General features: G+C 45.5%; 1 protein-coding gene across 1 annotated transcript in view; it reads right to left on the bottom strand.

The window, feature by feature from the left end:
• LRRC1 (leucine rich repeat containing 1) overlaps positions 1–20,227 on the bottom strand; it is a 239,647-nt gene that overhangs the window by 112,533 nt on the left and 106,887 nt on the right. The window contains exon 2 of the mRNA XM_040349833.1: positions 5,675–5,792. Coding sequence (XP_040205767.1) covers positions 5,675–5,792 — 118 coding nt within the window. The remainder of the gene's footprint in view (positions 1–5,674; positions 5,793–20,227) is intronic.

Genomic DNA, 20,227 nt, shown 5'->3' with positions numbered 1-20,227 from the left:
GTTTGTGAGCTGTAAATGGCTGAGACGTTTTTAAGCTGCAAAAAAAACCACAGGACCAGTGCGTTCTGAAGCTCCAGCGTTAAGAGCTGTAAAGATGTCAGACGCCGGCAAACATGATTTAAACGAGGCTTAACGCTGTGTTAAGCTTCTTCCGGCATTTCTTTCTCTATTCAAAATCAATGGTTCCCTATGGGAGCCCATTGATTTGAATAGAGGTCGCACCAAAAGTCGGATCAAGATGATCTGACTTGTGGGGCGACTCGTGTGCGGAGAATCTTGGAGAACCCCTGCGAAAAAAAGAAATAAAAAATTGCGTGCGGTTCCCCCTTCGGTCTGGTATGGATCTTGAGGGGAATCCCCACACCGGAAAAAACGGCGTGGGATTGCCCCAGGATCCATACCAGACCCTTATCTGAGCACGCAGCCCGGCAGGTCATGGAGGGGGGGCGAGCAAAAACCCCCCCCTCCAACACCGTACCAGGCCACATGCCCTCAACATGGGGGGTGGTTGGTGCTTTGCCATGTTGATGGGGACAAAGGCCTCTTCCCGATAACCCTGGCCATTGATTGTCAGGGTCTGCGGGCGGGGGGCTTATCGGAATCTGGGAGCCCCCTTTAATAATTATGACATCACAGTCCCATCATGCTCCGGGTGGTGACGACATAAGGGGGCAGGGTAATGTCGTCACCACCTGGAGCATGCTGGGACTGACGTCATAAGAGGCCTATATAAATCGCAGCCCACCCGGCATTACAGCGGGAGGGAGCGTTGAGTCAACATCGAAGAGGAGGAGAAGAAGGCGACGCAGAAGACCGGGCCCCCCGCTGGTGAAAGAGTTGAAAGAAGACATTGGTGGTGCCCGGTAGAAGAGAAAAAGAACCGGAGAGCGGGAGAAGAGAGCTGAGAAGTCGGAAGACCCCAGAAGTGGGAAGAAGGGAGAAGACCGGGCCCCGATGGTAAAAGAGCTGAAAGAAAACAGCGGTGGTGCCCGACAGAAGGGAGAAGAAGTCGGAAGACCCCCAAAGTCGGAATACCCCCGGAGCTGCCTAATAAAACTACTTTAAAAACCTGTGTAGTGTTTTTTTTATTTACATTTTTCTTCCACCAGGTGAATTGGTAGGGGTACGATGTACCCCATTCTCATTCACATAGGGTGGGGGGCCGGGATCTGGGGGACCCCCTTATTATAGGGGGCTTCCAGATTCCGATAAGCCCCCCGCTCACAGACCCCGACAACCAACGGCCAGGGTTGCCGGGAAGAGGCCCTTGTCCCCATCAACATGGGGGCAAGGTGCTTTGGGGTGGGGGGCGCAGTGCCCTCCTGCCCCAAACCCCCCCATGTTTAGGGCATGTGGTCTGGTATAGTGTGGAAAGAGGGGGAGGGCACTCGCTCGCCCCCCTTCCTGACCTGCCGGTCTGCGTGCTCGAATAAGGGTCTGGTATGGATCCTGGGGGAACCCCACGCCGTTTTTTTTCCCCTTAAGATCCATACCAGACCGAAGGGCCTGGTATCATCCTGTGGGGGAACCTCACGCTAATTTTTTAACATTTTCACAGGGGTTCTCCTTCAAGATTCTCCGCACACGAGTTGCTCCGCAAGTCGGATTATCTTGATCAGACTTCTAGTGCGACCTCTATTCAAATCAATGGGCGCCCCTAGGCAACCATTGATTTTGAATAGAGAAAGAAAAAACGCGGCTCAAAAGTAGCGCGGCAAAACGTGCATTGAATTCAATGCAAAACGCGGGGAAAAAATCGCATTAAAAACGCCGCTTTTTTCCTGGCGTCTGTACTAGCTTTACAGCCCGTTAAAACGTCAGTGGGCATGAGGCCTTAATCTGTTCTCAGAGCCTGCCCTGCATATTTTTGATACTACGGGCACTCCGATATACAAATCTTGACTTTCTCTGCAAACGTTCGGGGTAGCACCAACTGTCGCCTCCAACAACTTCTTAATATACATGTCTGTTGAGCTGTGTTTCGCTTCACATGTATGGTGTGAACAGGTACATATAATGTGCCCTGTTCACACTATGTACAGTATATGTGCAAACCAAAAATAAATAAAAATGGACATGGTATGAACATATCCTTAAGGTGTTACAGGTGCCAGCCTTGACTTACTGAGAATTTTGAGTCATGCATATTAGCGTTTAAGGGTCTTCCAGGCCGTCCATTAAAAATAAAGTATATGTGGATACTAAATTGTCACTACACTTCAACACCATCTTTAGAGTTACCAAAACACTACAAATCAGTCCCCTGTATGCCAAACCCATAAAACCATTTGTCCCAATAGCAGTCTATGATAGACCTTGGGACTTCACTAAGAAAACAATTTAGAAAAAAAAAAAAAAAAAAAAAACTTAGGCAGTAAGCTATACCACTTCAAGTTATGGAATGTCACTAGAACAGCAAAACCAAAATCGAATACTTGTACATAGACTTCTCTTTTTTTTAGAGACCATTTTACCTGTCAACTATACATATTTTGACAATGATAAAGTGGAGTCCAAAACAAAAAAAAAAAAAAAAAAAAGAAAGGTTAACAAAAAAAAAAGTGTACATTAAAAGGACTCCATGAAGATATAAAATAAAGGCATACATTAAAGCAGCTCGGTATACTTTAATGCATCATTAAAAATGTTTTTTTAAAGTAATGTTAATACCTGGATTTGACTAGATATCGGCTCCTAGCAATCTACTATACATCAGCATTTAGAAAGGGGAGGGAGAATTAGTGCATGCAGCCAATCAGCAGCACTGTGATGCTAGGGGCATGCGTATAGGAGAGAGGGCAACAGAGATAAACTTACCAGCATGTCGCTTTTAATTTCCTTGTCAATTTGAAAGATTTGGAGTTGGAAGGAGACTGGTAAGTGAATATGAAACTTCAGCAGAGAAAGTAGAGAACCCCCTTGCTGGGCAGAGCTGGGCTTTGTGGCAAAGGTATGCAAGTCTTCTGACTTAGGTCGGGTTCACACTGGCACGACATACGCTTTGACTTTGGGAGCATATGTCGCATGACGTCTAAATAAATGGTTGCCTATACGCAGGGCCGGACTTACCATTGGCCTTGACTTGGCTCAAGCCCAGGGGCCCCACCCAATAGGGGGCCCCCTTTAAAAAAAAAAAAAAATTTTTTTTTATTTTTTTTTTTTTTTTAGGGGTCCGGAGGTCCCCAGGGGCCCGGAGGCCCCCAGGGCCCCGGACGGCAACCCCCCTTTTTTTTATTTATTTTTTGTAAAAAAATGTTTTTTTTTATATATTTTTTATATATATATATAATATATATATATATATATATATATATATATATATATATATATATATATATATATATATATATATATATATATATATATATATATATATATATATATATATATATATATATATATATATATATATATATATATTTTATTATTATTAAAGGGCCCAGGGGTCTCCAGGGCCCCCGGATGGCAACCCACCTTTTTTATTTCTTTATAAAAAAAATTACATTTTTTTTTTATATATATAAATATATTTTTTTATTAAAGGGCTCAGAGGTCCCCAGGGCCCCATGTGGCAACCCCCCCTTTTTTATTTTTTTTATAAATGTTTATTTTTTTATTTTTGTTTATTTTTTTATTTTTTATTAAAAGGCCCAGAGGTTCCCAGGGGCCCAGAGGTCCCCAGGGCCCCCGGGTTTGGCAACCTCCCTTTTTTTATGTATTTTTTATAAATGTTTTTTTTTTTTATTATTAAAGGGCCCAGAGGTTTATTTTTTCTTTTTATTAAAAGGCCCAGAGGTCCCCAGGGCCCCGGATGGCTACATATATTTATATATATTTGTTTTCTTCTTTATTTCTTCTTTTTTTTGTAAAGGCCCCCCCGCTTCTCAATTTGCGGCAGCCCCCACGCTTCTCAATTTCAGGCGGCAGCACCCCCACCCCCCTAGGTTCTCTGCTTCAGGGGGCCCATGCCTTAAGCTGTGCAAGGGGCCCCAAAATTCCTGATGGCGGCCCTGCGCATACCTCCCAACACGCACGGATTCTGTGGGACTTTCCCGCACAGACAGCTTCTTCCCGCAGTCCCGCAAAAGGGTTAATTTTCCCGCACTGCAAGAGGAGGCAGCACGGAAGCAGGAGGAACCGGAGTGGTGTGTGGAGGACTGTGGCTGCTGAAGGGAAGATAGCCGAGAGCCGGGCTAATGACAGTCTGTGGCCCCGGCTGTTGGCACAGGTGAGAGGCACTCCCCCCCTCAACAACTGCAAAATCCCCCCCCGCTCAACAACTTTAATGCGCTCCCCCCCGCTCAACAACTTCAATTCGCCCCCCCCCCCCGCTCAACAACTTCGATCCCCCCCAATTCTCGGCTCCAGGGGGCCCCTTCAACACTCAAGCCCAGGGGCCCCCACCACCCTAAGTCCTGCCCTGCCTATACGAGTCATCTTAACTGATCTGACACAAGTCGGTCCTACTTTAGCCCATTGAATATCATTGAAGTTGGAAGCTTGTTCTAACCATCCAACTTGTGACATCGGACATGGTGATTACAGCAGCAGTAAAATATATTTATGTCACACTGGGATTGTTTTGACTGGTCAAGGGACAAAGCAAGACCATCTCAAAAGTAGGAGCAAAATCTTATCTTGTTCAAGTCAGATGGAAGTAGGACCAAAGTAGGACCGATGTCGCAGGGAAAAGTAGGATGAAAGTCGTACAACGGTCGTGTCGTACCAGTGTGAACCTGGCCTAATGCTGGGTTCACACTGGCACTACACAACATCCCAGTCCTCCACCCTATGTGAATGAGTATGGGGTACATTGTACCCCTACCCATTCACCAAAAGTGTCAAAAATAAAAAAACACAACAGGTTTTAAGGTAATTCAAGGCAGCGTCTTCTGCCTCTGCCGGATTTTCTCTGCTGTCTTCTCCCTCTGTTCTTCTACTGCTATTGACTCAATGCTCTCTCCCGCTCTAATGCTGGGTGCACGGTGTACCACTACTTATATTGGCATGGGGCAGGGGTCACAGAGTGAAGTCATCCGGAGGCCCATCCCTTATGGACATCACTGCCCAGGGCATAATGGGCAGTGATGTCATATGGGGCGGGCCTCCGGTGACCCCACCCCATGCCATCTCTCCTAATTCAATGAACGGGGTTCCGACTTTGATCCTGAAAATGCCAGGCACTTTGTGTCTGGTATGAATCTGTAGAGGAATACGCCACGCCAAATAAAAAAAAATAAAAAAAGTTCCATAAGTTCCCCATTCAAGTGCATACCAGACCCTTCGGTCCGGCATGGATAGTAAGGGAAATCCCCCATCGAAAAATGGAGGGCCCCCCAAAATCCATACCAGACCCTTATGCAAGCACGCAGCGTGGCAGTTTAGGAAAAGAGGGCCTCCTAAATGTTGATCGGGACAAGGGCCTCTTCCAGACAAGCCTGGCCAGTGGTTGTTGGGGTCTGGGGGCTTATTGCAATCTGGAAGCCCCCCTTTAACAAGGGGGGGCCCCAGATCCTGGCCCTTCAACCTATGTGAATGAGGCAGCTCTGGCATCTCTTGATTTCAAACTAATAAAGCATACTGATATAAACCACTTTGAATTAACCTATATAGCCATGATAAAAAAGGACTTTACATTGAACAGAACAAGAAAAAGCTTCAATATGAGACTCACCATTCCGTGATACATCAAGTTCTACCAGCTGCATGAAATTTGCTATCTCTGGAGGAAGTCGCTGGATTTCATTATCACTAAGGCCAAGTTTTCTTAATTTCACAAGCTGAAAAAATTGCTGAAAAAAACAAAAAAAACACATGGTGTTATTTTAACCTATATGCAAAAGGTAACATGCCATCTAACATCTACCAAATGTCAATGTTCTTGCAACATATTAAAAAAAAAAAGGAGCCAGTAAAAGAAGATTGGATGTGTGCTTTAAGACATTCTAATCGGTGTCCAACTGTAAAACCCATTTTCCTGCACAGCCAGTACATCAGCAGCCCACCACTAATAACACTGGTCACCAATTTTAAGATCTGCTTAAATCGGAAGTGTAACTTAGAATTACTCTGTAAACATTAAACAGCCAATAAAAACATGCACCCTAATAAAAATGTATTGTTTAATTCTGTCTATGTTCCGGTTGTGCAGCAATCAGCATTGGAGATATTAAAACATAAAAAAAAAAAAAGGAGGGGGGGGGGGGGGTTAGTATAGCAACTGATTCTGTGTGCTGCTTCTTCTCAAAAGTCATGCTGTGATTGTAATTACCTGGCAATGCTGACATACCCAATTTAGAGTAGCAAACACCTAATGGCTAATACCTTGTTGCTAAGGTAGGCCAGTGTGTCATATAACCGCAGCTAAATCTAAAAGAAAATTGTAGAGATTTTAGATTCGATTTTAACGTGCAAGGCTAAAATAAAGTTGAACTGTGGGCTGAAACACAAATTACTGCAAGGATGTAATTCACATTACAGTGAGGGAGAAAAGGTATTTGGTACATTTGCCCACTGATAAAAATGACCAATCCAATTTTAATGGCGGGTTTATTTTAACAGTGAGACAAAACAAAAATATCCAAAAGTTATAAATTGATTTGCATTTTAATGAGTGAAATTAGTACTTGATCCCCAGTGAGATTTCTGGCTCCCAGGTGTCTTTTATACAGACAACAAGCTGAGATTAGGAGCACTCTCAAAAGGGAGTGCTCCTAATCTTACCTACCTTGTTACCTGTAAAAAAAGGCACCTATCCACAGAAGCAATCAATCAGATTGCAATCTCTCCACCATGGCCAAGACCAAAGAGCTGTCCAACGATGTCAGGGACAAGATTGTAGACCTACACAGGGCTACAAGATCATTGCCAGCTTGGTGACAGGGTGACAACATTTGGTGCAATTATTCACAAATGGAAAAAAAAAAGCGCACAAAAGAACTGTCAATCCCCCTTGGCCTGGGGCTCCATGCAAGATCTCACCTCGTGGAGTTTCAATGAGAACGATGAGGAATCAGCCCAGCACTACATGGGAGATTCTTGGTAATGATATCAAGGCAGGGAAGAATATAGTCACCAAGAAAACAATTGGCAACACACAAAGTCTTGAAAGACTAAAATCATGCAGCGCCTACAAGGTCCCCCTGCTCAAGAGGCCCATCTGAATTTTGCCAATGAACATCTGAATGATTCAGAAGAGAACTGGATGAAAGTGTTGTGGTCAGAGGAGACCAAAATGTAGCTCTTTGGCATCAACTCAACTCGCCATGTTTGGAAGAGCAGGAATGCTGCTTATGACCCCAAGAACACCATTCCTACCATCATACATGGGAGGTGGAAACATAATTCTTTGGGGGGGTTTTTCTGCTACTGACACAGGACAACTTCACAGCATCAAAAGGGAGGATGGATGGGGCCCATGTACCATCAAATCTTGGGCGAGAGCCTCCTTCCTGCAGCCAGGGCATTGAAAATGGCTTGTGGATGGGTAGTCCAGCAAGACAATGACCCAAAACACACGGCCAAGGCAACAAAGGAGTAGCTCAAGAAGAAGCACATTAAAAATGTCCTGGAGTGGCCTAGCCAGTCTCCAGAAATTAAAGCGGAGTTCCACCCAAAAGTGGAACTTCCGCTTATTTGTCTCCTCTCCCCCTCCGGTGCCACAATTGGCACCTTTCGGGGGGAGAACGACAGGATACCCGTCCGACAGGTATCCTGTTCCCACTTCCTGGAGTCCGCACCATGGCCCATGACGTCACAGGGAGCTCCCCCCTCCACGTCATCGGGCCAGTAGAAGAGAGAAGCGGGGCCTCACTGCAGGCTTCCCATATCCGCAATGGCAGCGGCAGCACCCGACAGCTGATATTAACATCAGCTGCAGTGCTGACATCACTGGTCTCCAGGCAGCTGCAGTATGTGTAGCTGCTGGCTTTTATTTATTACATTTTTTGGACAGACCTCCGCTTTAATCCCATTGAAAATATATGGAGGGAGCTGAAGTTTCGAGTTGCCAAACACCAGCCTTGAAGCCCTAAAGACTTGGAGGATCTGCAAAGAGTGGGACAAAAACCTGGTGGCCAACTACAAGAAACATCTGACCTTTGATTGCCAACAAGGGTTTTGCCACCAAGTACCAAGTCATGTTTTGCAAAGGGGCCAAATTCTTATTTCACTCATTAACATGCAAATCAATTTATAACTTTTTTGAAATGCGTTTGTTCTGGATTTTATGGTTATTCTACCTCTCACTGTGAAAATAAACCTATTAAAATTATAGACCGATAATTTTTGTCAGTGGGTAAACATACAAAATCAGCAGGGGAGCAAAATATTTTTTTCCTCCCTCATGGCATTTGGGGGGGGGGGGGGGATTTGGGGGCAGCTCCATTTACCCGATTCCCAATTTCCACAGCCTTCTGTGATGCCCTCCCCCCAAAGGCTCTGCAGATGGTCCCTCTACATCGGGCATGTCCAATGTCTGGCCCGCATTCCGGTTTAATACAGCCCCCTGGCGATTTTGATACATCTATAGAACTGGATGGACCATTGTCTTTTTCGGCTTTACCAACTATTTAATAGTGCCCCATTGCTGATGTCAGTTGGCAGGATAATATCAATGAGAGGAGTATGCCCCAAGGGCAAGAGAAGGGCCACATCTGGCCCCCAGGTGGCAGTTTGGAGAACACCAACCTAGACTAAAAATGCTTCTAACCCTTGCAGTGCAGGGGGGCCCTACTGCAAGGGTATTTTTGTTCAGGTCCTGAATTCTCTCTTTAAAAAGGAGTTCACCTTTTGGGAAGAAATAAACATACACTTTTGCAGTGTATTTATTCCCCCCCCCCCCCCCCCCAAGGAGCTTGGAATGCATTGCTCCTGTGGTCAGTGGATCTGGGGTGTAATGCCAGACTCCTGCGGACAAGCCCTGTAACTTTCAGCCAATATCTCTGTACGGGCTGGCTGTTAAGCAGTAAGGCTTGCGAATGAACAGCCTATCAGAAACCTTGCAGTCCATTCAGAACTACAAGCTGTCAGCCACAATGGCTGACCGTAGTTGTGGTTTATGCATTTACAGTGATTGAATGATGCGGCCGTGTAGAGCCCTGCATGGGCACGTTATGGGGGGGGGGGGGGGGGGGAGAGGCTACAGCTACTGAAACATGTTCCAAGGTGAACTTATCTATTAAGAGTCCCAACTCTGTATTTCAACACGTGCTTCTACCCTGCATCCTATCTAAGCACCTAGCACAAGCAGGGGGACACCGTTTTACACTACTAGCCTGCTAGCAGAGCTATACTGCAGATCCATTTTTTTTTTTTTTTAATATACAGGTTTCAACATTGCTTGAGATTGGTACACTGCAGACATGTTTATCTGTTATGTACAGTCCTGCACCTGTTGATCACAATACACAGTTGCAACATAGGAGGTTGGCAGAAGGACCAGCAGGGGACAAGTCATCTAGATGCCCTGTTGCAGAGCTCCAGACGATACTCCCGAGTTAATATTTCCACAAGTATTTATCCTTTTTTTGTACAAAGTATCTGTTATGGATTTCTTTTAGGCTTGCTACAGCAGTGGTCATCAACCCTGTCCTCAGGGCCCACTAACAGGCCAGGTTTGCAAGATAACTGAAATACATCACAGGTGATATAATTTGCTGCTCAGTGATTGCAGTATTCTAGACTGCATCTCCCCAAGGTAATACATAAAACCTGGCCTGTTAGTGGGCCCTGAGAAAAGGGTTGATGACCACTGTGCTACAGGGTCACTTTAAAAACACTGCAGAGAGCTGCAGACTAAAGCTACCCATAATAACAAATTAAATCTAGAGATTAAGCTGAGAACACATTTCTAGCTGTCTGACATGGCTTAGTCAGGCCACTGCACTCTGTGCCTTTGTATATTGTAGGGAACAACTCTTAACCTTGAAAGCAGAGTGCACAGTCTAATTATTGCGTGATCTAGTTATTCCACACATGGCAAGCAGTAATAACAATGAGGAGGCGGCGAGTGGCATTTTTTAAAATAACAGCAAGCTATTGAGCAAGCATTTTGTGCTGTAGAATATAGAAAGACTTGCATGACTTTGTTTATTGCACTTATGTAGGAGTTAAAAGCAGCAGAAGAAGAGAATACTCAATCTATTTTATTAATGAGGCGATTAAGTTCGCAATTGCTGCGCTATACAAGTCACTCACTCACTCAATGAAGGAATTTGAAATTTTTTTTTTTTTGCTTTGAAGATAAAATTACTCACAATTAAAACCAGGCCAGTTCTTTCATTTCTCACATATATCTTATAATCTAATTTTTTTGCGATACGGCACTGCGTTGCTTTAACTGGCAATTGTGAACATGTGACACTGAACCCAAATAAAATTGATGTCCTTTTTTCGCACAAATACAGCTTTTTGGTGGTATATATAGTCACGCTAGCTAAAAAACAAAAAAAAAAAAAACAATCAATAAAACGCTGCTTGGTAATTTTTTTGGACAAAAATATGTTGCAGACTACAAAATGGCATAAATTGATGAGGAAATTTAGATTTTTTTTATTGGATAGGTTTTTTAGCAGTTAAAAAAAAACATTTTTAACTGTGTGGGGGATGGACCGACTCATTAGCAGGAACACAATACATCTCTCTCCCTCTGACAGAACAGCTGTCTGCTTCGTTTGCATAGGCAGACTGCCGTTCTGCCTCTTACAAATGATCGCGGGTCCCGGCGTCTGCCAATTGGCTCCCGCTGTGTCCAAATACATCGGGAACGAGGCAGTGGCAGCGCGCGTGCACGCGCCCCAAATCCGATCCGAGGAGTCACGTACAAGTTTACGATTTTGCGCATTAGGGCCGCCCTGCCACAGTATATGTATGTGGGGCGGTCCTTAAAGCGGTGGTTCCCCTAAAAATAAAATGTTGACATCGCATTTAGCAAATAAATTACAGTTAGAATCGGGTTGTTTTATTTAAAAAATACCTCCGTACGTATCGTTTCCATTATTTGTTCCCACCGCCACTTCCGGGTACGATGCAGGCGGTGGGCGTTCCTAATTGATTGGCAGGCATCCGAACGACGCATCCATCGCGTCACGAGATGCCGGAAAAAGCCGAACGTCGGTGCGCATGCGCCGTATAGAGCCGCACCGACGTTCGGCTTTTTTCGGCATCTCGTGACGCGATGGATGCGTCGTTCGGATGCCTGTCAATCAATTAGGAACGCCCACCACCTGCATCGTACCCGGAAGTGGCGGTGGGACCGAATAATGGAAACGATACGTACGGAGGTATTTTTTAAATAAAACAACCCGATTCTAACTGTAATTTATTTGCTAAATGCGATGTCAACATTTTATTTTTAGGGGAACCACCGCTTTAAGTGGTTAAAATTGCGCATGCCACTAGAATGGCGATAAACTCCAGCATCTAAAAACTTCCATAGGCGACACTTTAAAAGCCTTAACTTTAGGAGTTAAATAGGGACGTCTGGTGCTAGAATTATTGGCCTTACTGATGTTTGTGGCAATACCTAAATATGCTTTTTTTTTATTTTTACTTGTTATTTTTTTTTACAGTGTCTCAATTTTTATTTTATTTTTTAATCAATTTTATTGCCATCACCTCGTGATAGCATGGGCAGTGACTCTGGTATTCTTAACAGAGATCTGTGATCTATTAGACCAGGGGTGGGCAATTATTTTTTCGATGGGGCCACATGAGAAACTAAAAATATTTTGGAGGGCCGGGCCAAAAGGCTAAACTCAATACTGCATAAAATCAATTGTATTTCTTTATAAAAAGCAGTAAATATCATTGTTGGACAACTGGTACGAGTACTTGTTATAGACATGGCACAGGAGGGGGACAGAGGCTGGGGACATGGCACAGGAGGGGGACAGAGGCTGGGGACATGGCACAGGAGGGGGACAGAGGCTGGGGACATGGCACAGGAGGGGGACAGAGGCTGGGGACATGGCACAGGAGGGGGACAGAGGCTGGGGACATGGCACAGGAGGGGGACAGAGGCTGGGGACATGGCACAGGAGGGGGACAGAGGCTGGGGACATGGCACAGGAGGGGGACAGAGGCTGGGGACATGGCACAGGAGGGGGACAGAGGCTGGGGACATGACACAGGAGGGGGACAGAGGCTGGGGACATGACACAGGAGGGGGACAGAGGCTGGGGACATGACACAGGAGGGGGACAGACGCTGGGGACATGACACAGGAGGGGGACAGACGCTGGGGACATGACACAGGAGGGGGACAGACGCTGGGGACATGACACAGGAGGGGGACAGACGATGGGGACAGGCAGCCACTGTTTAATCAATAACAATTGATTAAACAGTGGCTGCATGTGATGGCACAGTGGTTGCGTTTGATGGGCACAGTGGCGACAATTGATGGCACAGTGGCTGCGTTTGATGGCATGGCACAGTGGCGACAATTGATGGCACAGTGGCTGCGTTTGATGGCATGGCACAGTGGCTGTGTTTGATTGCACAGTGGCTGCGTTTGATGGCATGTCACAGTGGTGACAATTGATGGCACAGTGGCTGCGTTTGATGGCATGGCACAGTGGCGACAATTGATGGCACAGTGGCTGCGTTTGATGGCATGGCACAGTGGCTGTGTTTGATTGCACAGTGGCTGCGTTTGATGGCATGTCACAGTGGTGACAATTGATGGCACAGTGGCTGCGTTTGATGGCATGGCACAGTGGCGACAATTGATGGCACAGTGGCTGCGTTTGATGGCATGGCACAGTGGTGACAATTGATGGCACAGTGGCTGCGTTTGATGGCATGGCACAGTGGCGACAATTGATGGCACAGTGGCTGCGTTTGATGGCATGGCACAGTGGCGACAATTGATGGCACAGTGGCTGCGTTTGATGGCATGGCACAGTGGCGACAATTGATGGCACAGTGGCTTCGTTTGATGGCATGGCACAGTGGCGACAATTGATGGCACAGTGGCTGCGTTTGATGGCATGGCACAGTGGCTGTGTTTGATTGCACAGTGGCTGCGTTTGATGGCATGTCATAGCGGTGACAATTGATGGGCCCAGTGGCTGCCTGCATATGATGGGCACAGTGAGGCTTCAATTTTTTTGTTTGTTTTTTTTGTCTGCGCCCCCCCCCCCCAAAAAAAAAATTTGAGCACCAGCCGCAGGCCACTGGACAAACTAATGCAGACAGACAGTGCACAGTACCATGAGGAAGTAAAAGCTGCCCAGGCCCCCAGCACACTTGCCACAGCTATACTTACTTTTCTTTCAGTGTCTGAGAGGCAGGCTTACACACACTGTCAGTCAGGTCGGTGGTCGGCCACACTCAGCACTGCAGCTCTCTCACCTCCTTGTCCACTCCTCAGCCCTCAACCCCACACTTCCCTGAGTTCCCTCACGCTGTGGACTCGAGATGGGCGGACGCACTTTGCAATTAGGCGCGGAGGCGGGCTGTGAATGCTGGGGCGGCCGCGGCGTCCTCGGCTCCTCCTCCTGATGTCCTGATCACTCTGCTTGCTAGGTGCCGTTTGTTTGAACAGCTGTTTTCCCCGCTGCGCATAGACACTCCCCCTTGGACGGATCTGTCCAATCGCGAGCAAGGGGGAGTGTCTATGTGACTCCCCCTTGCTCGCGATTGGACAGATCCGTCCAAGGGGGAGTGTTTATGCACGGCGGGGAAAACAGCTGTTCAAACGAACGCTGTCTGTAATGTTCCCCGCCGCGGTGATTAACGTGGCAGCTGCGGCGGCGGCGATTTCGGCGGCGGGGGGGGCCGGATTAAAAGGTCCGCCGGGCCGTATACGGCCCGCGGGCCGTAGTTTGCCCAGGTCTGTATTAGACCCTTCTGCCTTCGAAAGCATCGGATCAAACCAAGATCAGATGCTTTACAAGCTGGTAAAAGGTTTGTAAAACAGCAAACTGAAATTAGACAAGAAGAAAAGTAACCGCTCAGATGAACCAAGGAACTTTTACTCACTGGATCCAAACTGTGGGTGCCGGCAATGCAATTAATGCAAAATTGAAAAGAAGCTGGGACAGCCGCACTCCAAAAACGTTCTTTTTTATTAAAACTGGTCACAGAACATCACACACCACAGCAAACAATCAGGAAAACGCTAACGCATTTCGCACTGTGCTTCAGTGCTTATTCATAGCTATGAGTGCGGCTGCCCCAGCTTCTTCTCTTCAATTTAGCAAACTGAAATTGATTAAATCCTTGTTGCTCATGTTTCTTATGTCACGGGAGGAGATGTACCTTCCTCCCCCCTGTGTGACCCAGGCCACACAGATGGCAGCTGTCCCAGGCTCCTCGATCCCACTGGAGAACCCAGGAATGGCAGCAGGAGCCCCTGTACCCTGTAAAAAAGTGAGCAGGCAGTGGTAGAGCCGCTCGAACCACTTGCACATTAAAGCCCATTGCAGGCTGAAAATTTTGGTACAAAAGGACTTCAACCTGCACACATACAGGTACATTCTAAGGGCGTAAAGTGGTTAACATGGTTCTAAAGGCTAAACATGTTTTACCTTGATGCAGTCCCTGCATTAAAGGAGAAGTACAGCTAAAATTTGTTTGGCTGTACTTCACCTTCACACTCCTGAAGCGTGCTGTCAGCTGACGTCACAGAGCCGATCCAGGCTGAGGCAAGTTTGCAACAATAAAGTCGGGATCCACCCACAACCCTGGACTGGCACCTGGCTGAGCCTTTCGGCAAGCCCCCGAGAGCCTGAGCCAGCCGCTCCTGCTCAGTCCACAGCTCAGCGCTCTAGTTGGGGGTCAGAGCAGAGAGCTGGGAGCCAGTGACCGATAATCATCAGTTTGCTGCTCACGGATCTCTGAGAACCGATCAATCAGCAGTCTTTTATCATTCAGTCTATGAGCCAGCGGGGGACAGATGCAGCATCAGAGAGATGGCTGCATCCACCCAGGCAATCAGTGGCGGCTGGTGCTCAAAACGTTTGGGGGGGCGCAAATGAAAAAAAAAAATTTGCAGCCTCACCGTGCCCATCAAACGCAGCCACTGTGCCATCAACAGTAACAGTACTGGGTCTATAGACACACACAGCCCAGCTTGGAAGCACACCCATACGGATGCTCCCATAGCACACTTGTACTAGTGATAAAAAAGGAAAATATTGTATACATCTCTCTCCCCCTATTTATTATGTTCAAGATTACTTTTTAATATTTGATGATTTTTTTTTGTAAAAGTACATCTGTCAGTCACTTGTCTTGTTATACTAAAACCCTCCCATTCTCATTTCTACAGCATAGACATGAACTGTTCTGTAATCCCTGGGACAAGGAGGGCTAATTACTCTTTGAGATAACACAATAACTATGCACAGGAGAAAGGACAGCTCCATTTTTTCACAATTAACAGATATTTTTGAGCACTTATTGAACAGATATAATAATTAAAAAAAAAAAAAAAAAAGTAGCAAATAAGAGAAGTTCATTGTTAGGGTTTATGTACATACACTTTTGGCAGGCCAACATGATATATTGATTATTCATATTTACTAAGAAATCTCGAGGTTCCGGACCCCTTTCGAGAAAGCTAGCTTTCTAGTTGTCATACAGAAGCTTCGTCTTCATCATTTTCTAAGCCATTGACTCAGAACAAGTATAAAGATGAGAAAAAGACTTTTCCTGAACTGTGACACTGAAATTCCTAAAACAGGCAAAGCAATGGAAATCAGCATTTTCAGGTGGTGGCTGGTCACACTTCTCTTATTTGCTTGCAAACCTGGATGGCTGAAGCTCAAACTCCATACATCTCTGAATAAGTCAAAGTAGTGGCTCACACCAGTGGCGGCCCGCCCATAGGGGGCGCCCGGGCGCCGCCCCCCCTCCTGTAGGCACACAAAAAAAAATATATATATATATATATATATATATATATATATATATATATATATATATATATATATATATATATATATATATATATATATATATATATTTTTTTTTTTTTTTTCAGTTGCCCCTTTTAGAAACTTGAAAAAAAAAATTTTTTTCCTTTATTTAAAACATGTTTGAGCGCCGGCCACCATTGCCCTATGAAGCGCCGTGTCAATGCAATCTTTAGATTGCATACATGGTGCTTCATATGCGGCTTTTCAATCCCCGCCTATCGAGCGCATTGCAAAGCGCTGATGAGCTTCCCGTCCCCCTGACAGTGCTTCTATTGGCGCTGGGAGGCGGGAGCATTGTTACTTCCGGCCATTCGTCTTTTAGACGAAAAGCGGAAGTGACGTCACGCGGGAGCGCACATCATTTCATACAGCCCGAGCGGAACGGTAAGCCGATGGATGCCTGCCTGGGTTGTTGTGTCACGTCACGGCTGATGACTTTAGGGGCGATCAAGCCAATCCTGCACTACTTGATCCCCATCCCGATTGGAGCCTGTTATTGTAGTTAGACTGCTGGGACTTGTAGTTCTCCATCTTCTCATGGAGAAGATGGAGATTGGAGAACTACAAGTCCCAGCAGATTATACATACAATAAGGCACAGTGGTTGCGTTTGATGGCATGGCACAGTGGTGATAATTGATGGGCCCAGTGAGGCTGCAATTGTTTTTTTTTTTTTTCCGTTTGCGCCCCCCCAAAAAATTTGAGCACCAGCCGCCACTGGCTCACACCCTTCCCCTGCTCTGGTCAGTTAGGAGTTGCTGCCACTCATAAAACCAATGGCTGCGAGTACTGGTCAGTGTGGGGGGCTGGTGGTGTTTGGGGGAAGTCCGAATACAATAGCACAGTGGGGGAGATCACCACTGGGTTAAACAAAATGAAAATTTTCAATGTATACCGGGCTTAAAGTGTTCCTAGACCCAGTAGCCTGCATTCACTATATCTGGTCTTCCACAGTACACTGAACATGAACATTTCTCATCAGCAGTATATAGCAGGCTTCACATAGTGTAAAAACTTTTCAGCAGGCTTTATTTAAAAAATATCAACATTCACTTGCATGTTCCGAGTGCCTACCCGGTGATCTGACGATATGGTTCCGGCTATCGAGATGGTTCCTATAAGGACTGTGCAGGCGCAATCCTTGACGGAAATCACCGAACCTCCAGGGCGACGTGGAATTTGAGGTAAGTGGCCTCAAAATTTCCTGACGGAAATTTCCTGGCCGACTGGCCACTTACCTTAAATTCCACGTCGCCCTGGAGGTTCGGTGATTTCCGTCGGCAAGGATTGCGCCTGCACAGTCCTTACAGGAACCATCTCGATAGCCGGAACCATATTGTCAGATCACCGGGTAGGCGCTCTGACCAGGGCCGGATTAACAATGGGGCTGATGGAGCTGCAGCTCCAGGCCCCTTTCTCAAGATAGGCCCATTTGCCCAAAAAAAAAAAAAAAAAAAAAAATTTTATTTTTTTTTTAAGAATTTTTTTTTTTTCCAAGATCGAATTTGGGGGGTTGTAGCTTGATGACCAGAGGTCACAGAAACCCCACATTTGGGGGTAGGCATGGGAAGAGCTACCCCACAACTGGTTAAAATATGGGACGGCTATCATTTATGGTTCCGGAGATACGGGCCTGCTTGCACAGCCTGTCAGAAGCTACATTCAGAGCGGCCAATATAATACAAGCTGACACACTACAGCAGACTGATATGATCACAGTGCTTATAATAATTATTTGTATATTACTCATGGTAATTAACCCCTTGCCACCCAGGCCAATTCTGACACTTCTCTACTACATGTAAAAATCATCATTTGTTTTTTGCTAGAAAATTACTCTATGGTGGTCTTTGCACTTTTTATGTTGCAGGGTACAGAGCTGCACGATTCTGGCTAAAATGAGAATTGCAATTTTTTTGCTTAGAAGATAGATCACGATTCTCTCATGATTGTTGCGGCGTAACATCATCTTTCACATTAAAAAAAAATAAAAAAAAAATGGGCTAACTTCACTGTTTTTTGTTTTTATGGTTTTTATTATTCATTGAAGTGGGAAAATGCAGTGTGACATAACATATTGCAGCAATAGCCATTGTATTCCCTAGAGTCTCTGCTAAAATATATATAATGTTTGGCAGTTCCAAGTAATTTTCTAGCAAATAATATTGCTTTCTAACTTAAGAAACAAGTGTTGGACTTTAAGTGGTTAAATTTAGTTACAATGTTAGTTACAATGTTTCATTTTGTTTACAAACTTCGCAGACTGCCCAGATTTGTTCTTTACACACAGAAGTGTATCCCTTTGATCTAAGAAGGAAGTGTCAGTTACAATGTTTCCTGTTAAAAACTTGGCAGACTGCCCAGATATTTTCTTTTGATAGCTGAAAGTCTCTCCACTTGTTATATGAAAGAATCAGCAAACTCTGCATTGAAGATCGTCAGGGGGGTTGAATCGAGATCACAATTTTAACGATTAATTGTGCAGCTCTAGCACGGTATTTGCGCAGCAATTTTTCAAACATGTTTTTTTGGAAAAAAAATGTTTCATTCATTAAAAAAACAGTTAGTTAGCTAAGTTAGCACAATTTTTTTTGGTATCCTAAGCGATGCTTTACATTTTTTTAGGTTACATGTTTAGAGTTACAGAGGAGGTCTAGTACTAGAATTATTGTTCTCGCTCTAACGATCCTGGCGTATGTAACCTGTGTGTATCTGGCTCTGATACTACCAGTGCCTACCCAGCCACTGACTAGTATCTCTCCCCAGCCTGTCCCCACACACCCTCTCACCTGCTGACCTGTGGATGGGGGAATCACTCCTGCAGTGTTATTGTGTTCTGCCAGTGTGTACAATGATCAGTGTTGCTAACTTTAGCTGGCAGCACTGATTGTTTTAAGAAAAAAAAACAGGCTGGTTGTACTCAAGTTGATTAATAGATTGACTTGTGTAAAACCAGCTAGCCCATACATAGATTGACTATGGCTGGTCTCTGCATAATTGGCGTAATTTCAATCCATGTATGACCCGCTTAACCACTACTCAGTCCCTAAATATCCTTCCACTCCTGTACATAGTGCTCACTGTCATACTCTCCACACTCCTCTCCTGTACATAGTGCCCACTGTCATACTCTCCACACTTCTCTCCTATACATAGTACCCACTGTCATACCCTACACACTCCTCTCCTGTACATAGTTCCCACTGTCATACCCTCCACACTCCTCTCCTATACATAGCGCCCACTGTCATACCCTTCACACTCCTCTCCTGTACATAGTGCCTGCTGTCATACACTTCTCTCCTGTACTTAGTGCCCACTGTCGCACCCTCCACACTCCTCTCCTGTACATACTGCTCACTGTCATACCCTCCACACTCCTCTCCTATACATAGTGCCCACTGTCATACCCTCCACACTCCTCTATGTATAGGAGAGGAGTGTGGAGGGTATGACAGTGAACACTATGTATAGGAGAGGAGTGTGGAGGGTATGACAGTGGGCACTATGTATAGGAGAGGAGTGTGGAGGGTATGACAGTGAACACTATGTATAGGAGAGCCCACTATCATACCGTCTACATTCCTCTCCTGTACATACTGCCCACTGTCATACCCTCCACACTCCTCTCCTGTACATACTGCCCCATCATACCCTCCACACTTCTCTCTGGTACGTACTACCCTCTGTCATACCCCCTCACTCTTCCTGTACATACTGCCCATTGTCATACCCTTCACACTCCTCTCCTGTACATAGTGCTTTTTTCCGTACCCTTTGTACTCCTCTCCTGTACATAGTGCCCACTGTTAGACCCTCCACATTCCTCTCCCTCACCTGCACATACTTCCCACTTATATACCATCCATACTCCTCCCCTATGTCGCTTACCCACAAAAACAGTTCTTTAAAATTGTACTGAATATCCTCAATGTTACCAGCTCTAGAATGGACACACTTTTGTTAGTTCAACTAAAGGAAATATCAGTTCTCATATTTGTTCTGCCCCATTATTAGTACTCATTTAATTTTGTGATTACTACTATGATGTATAGAGGAACATCGGGGATCTCAGCTACTCTAAATATAGCACTTATATAAAAAAGTGGCCCTGAAAATATTTTTTAAATGTTGGCAACTGTGCACTTAGGCACTGCCCAAGGGCCACCGGGTCAGTAGGGGGCCCCATGAGAGGCTCCTGGGATCCTGTGATAATAAAGCGGTAGTAAACTTTCCTGACATTACTACTTTTTAGAGGCCCTGGGGTAGGGTATGCCACAACGTACAAGTATGCACAGCATA

Source organism: Rana temporaria, chromosome 4 (genome assembly GCF_905171775.1).
Source record: "Rana temporaria chromosome 4, aRanTem1.1, whole genome shotgun sequence".
Classification (NCBI taxonomy): domain Eukaryota; kingdom Metazoa; phylum Chordata; class Amphibia; order Anura; family Ranidae; genus Rana; species Rana temporaria.
Note: the sequence above shows the minus strand (reverse complement) of the source record. Positions and strands in the feature narration are given on the sequence as shown.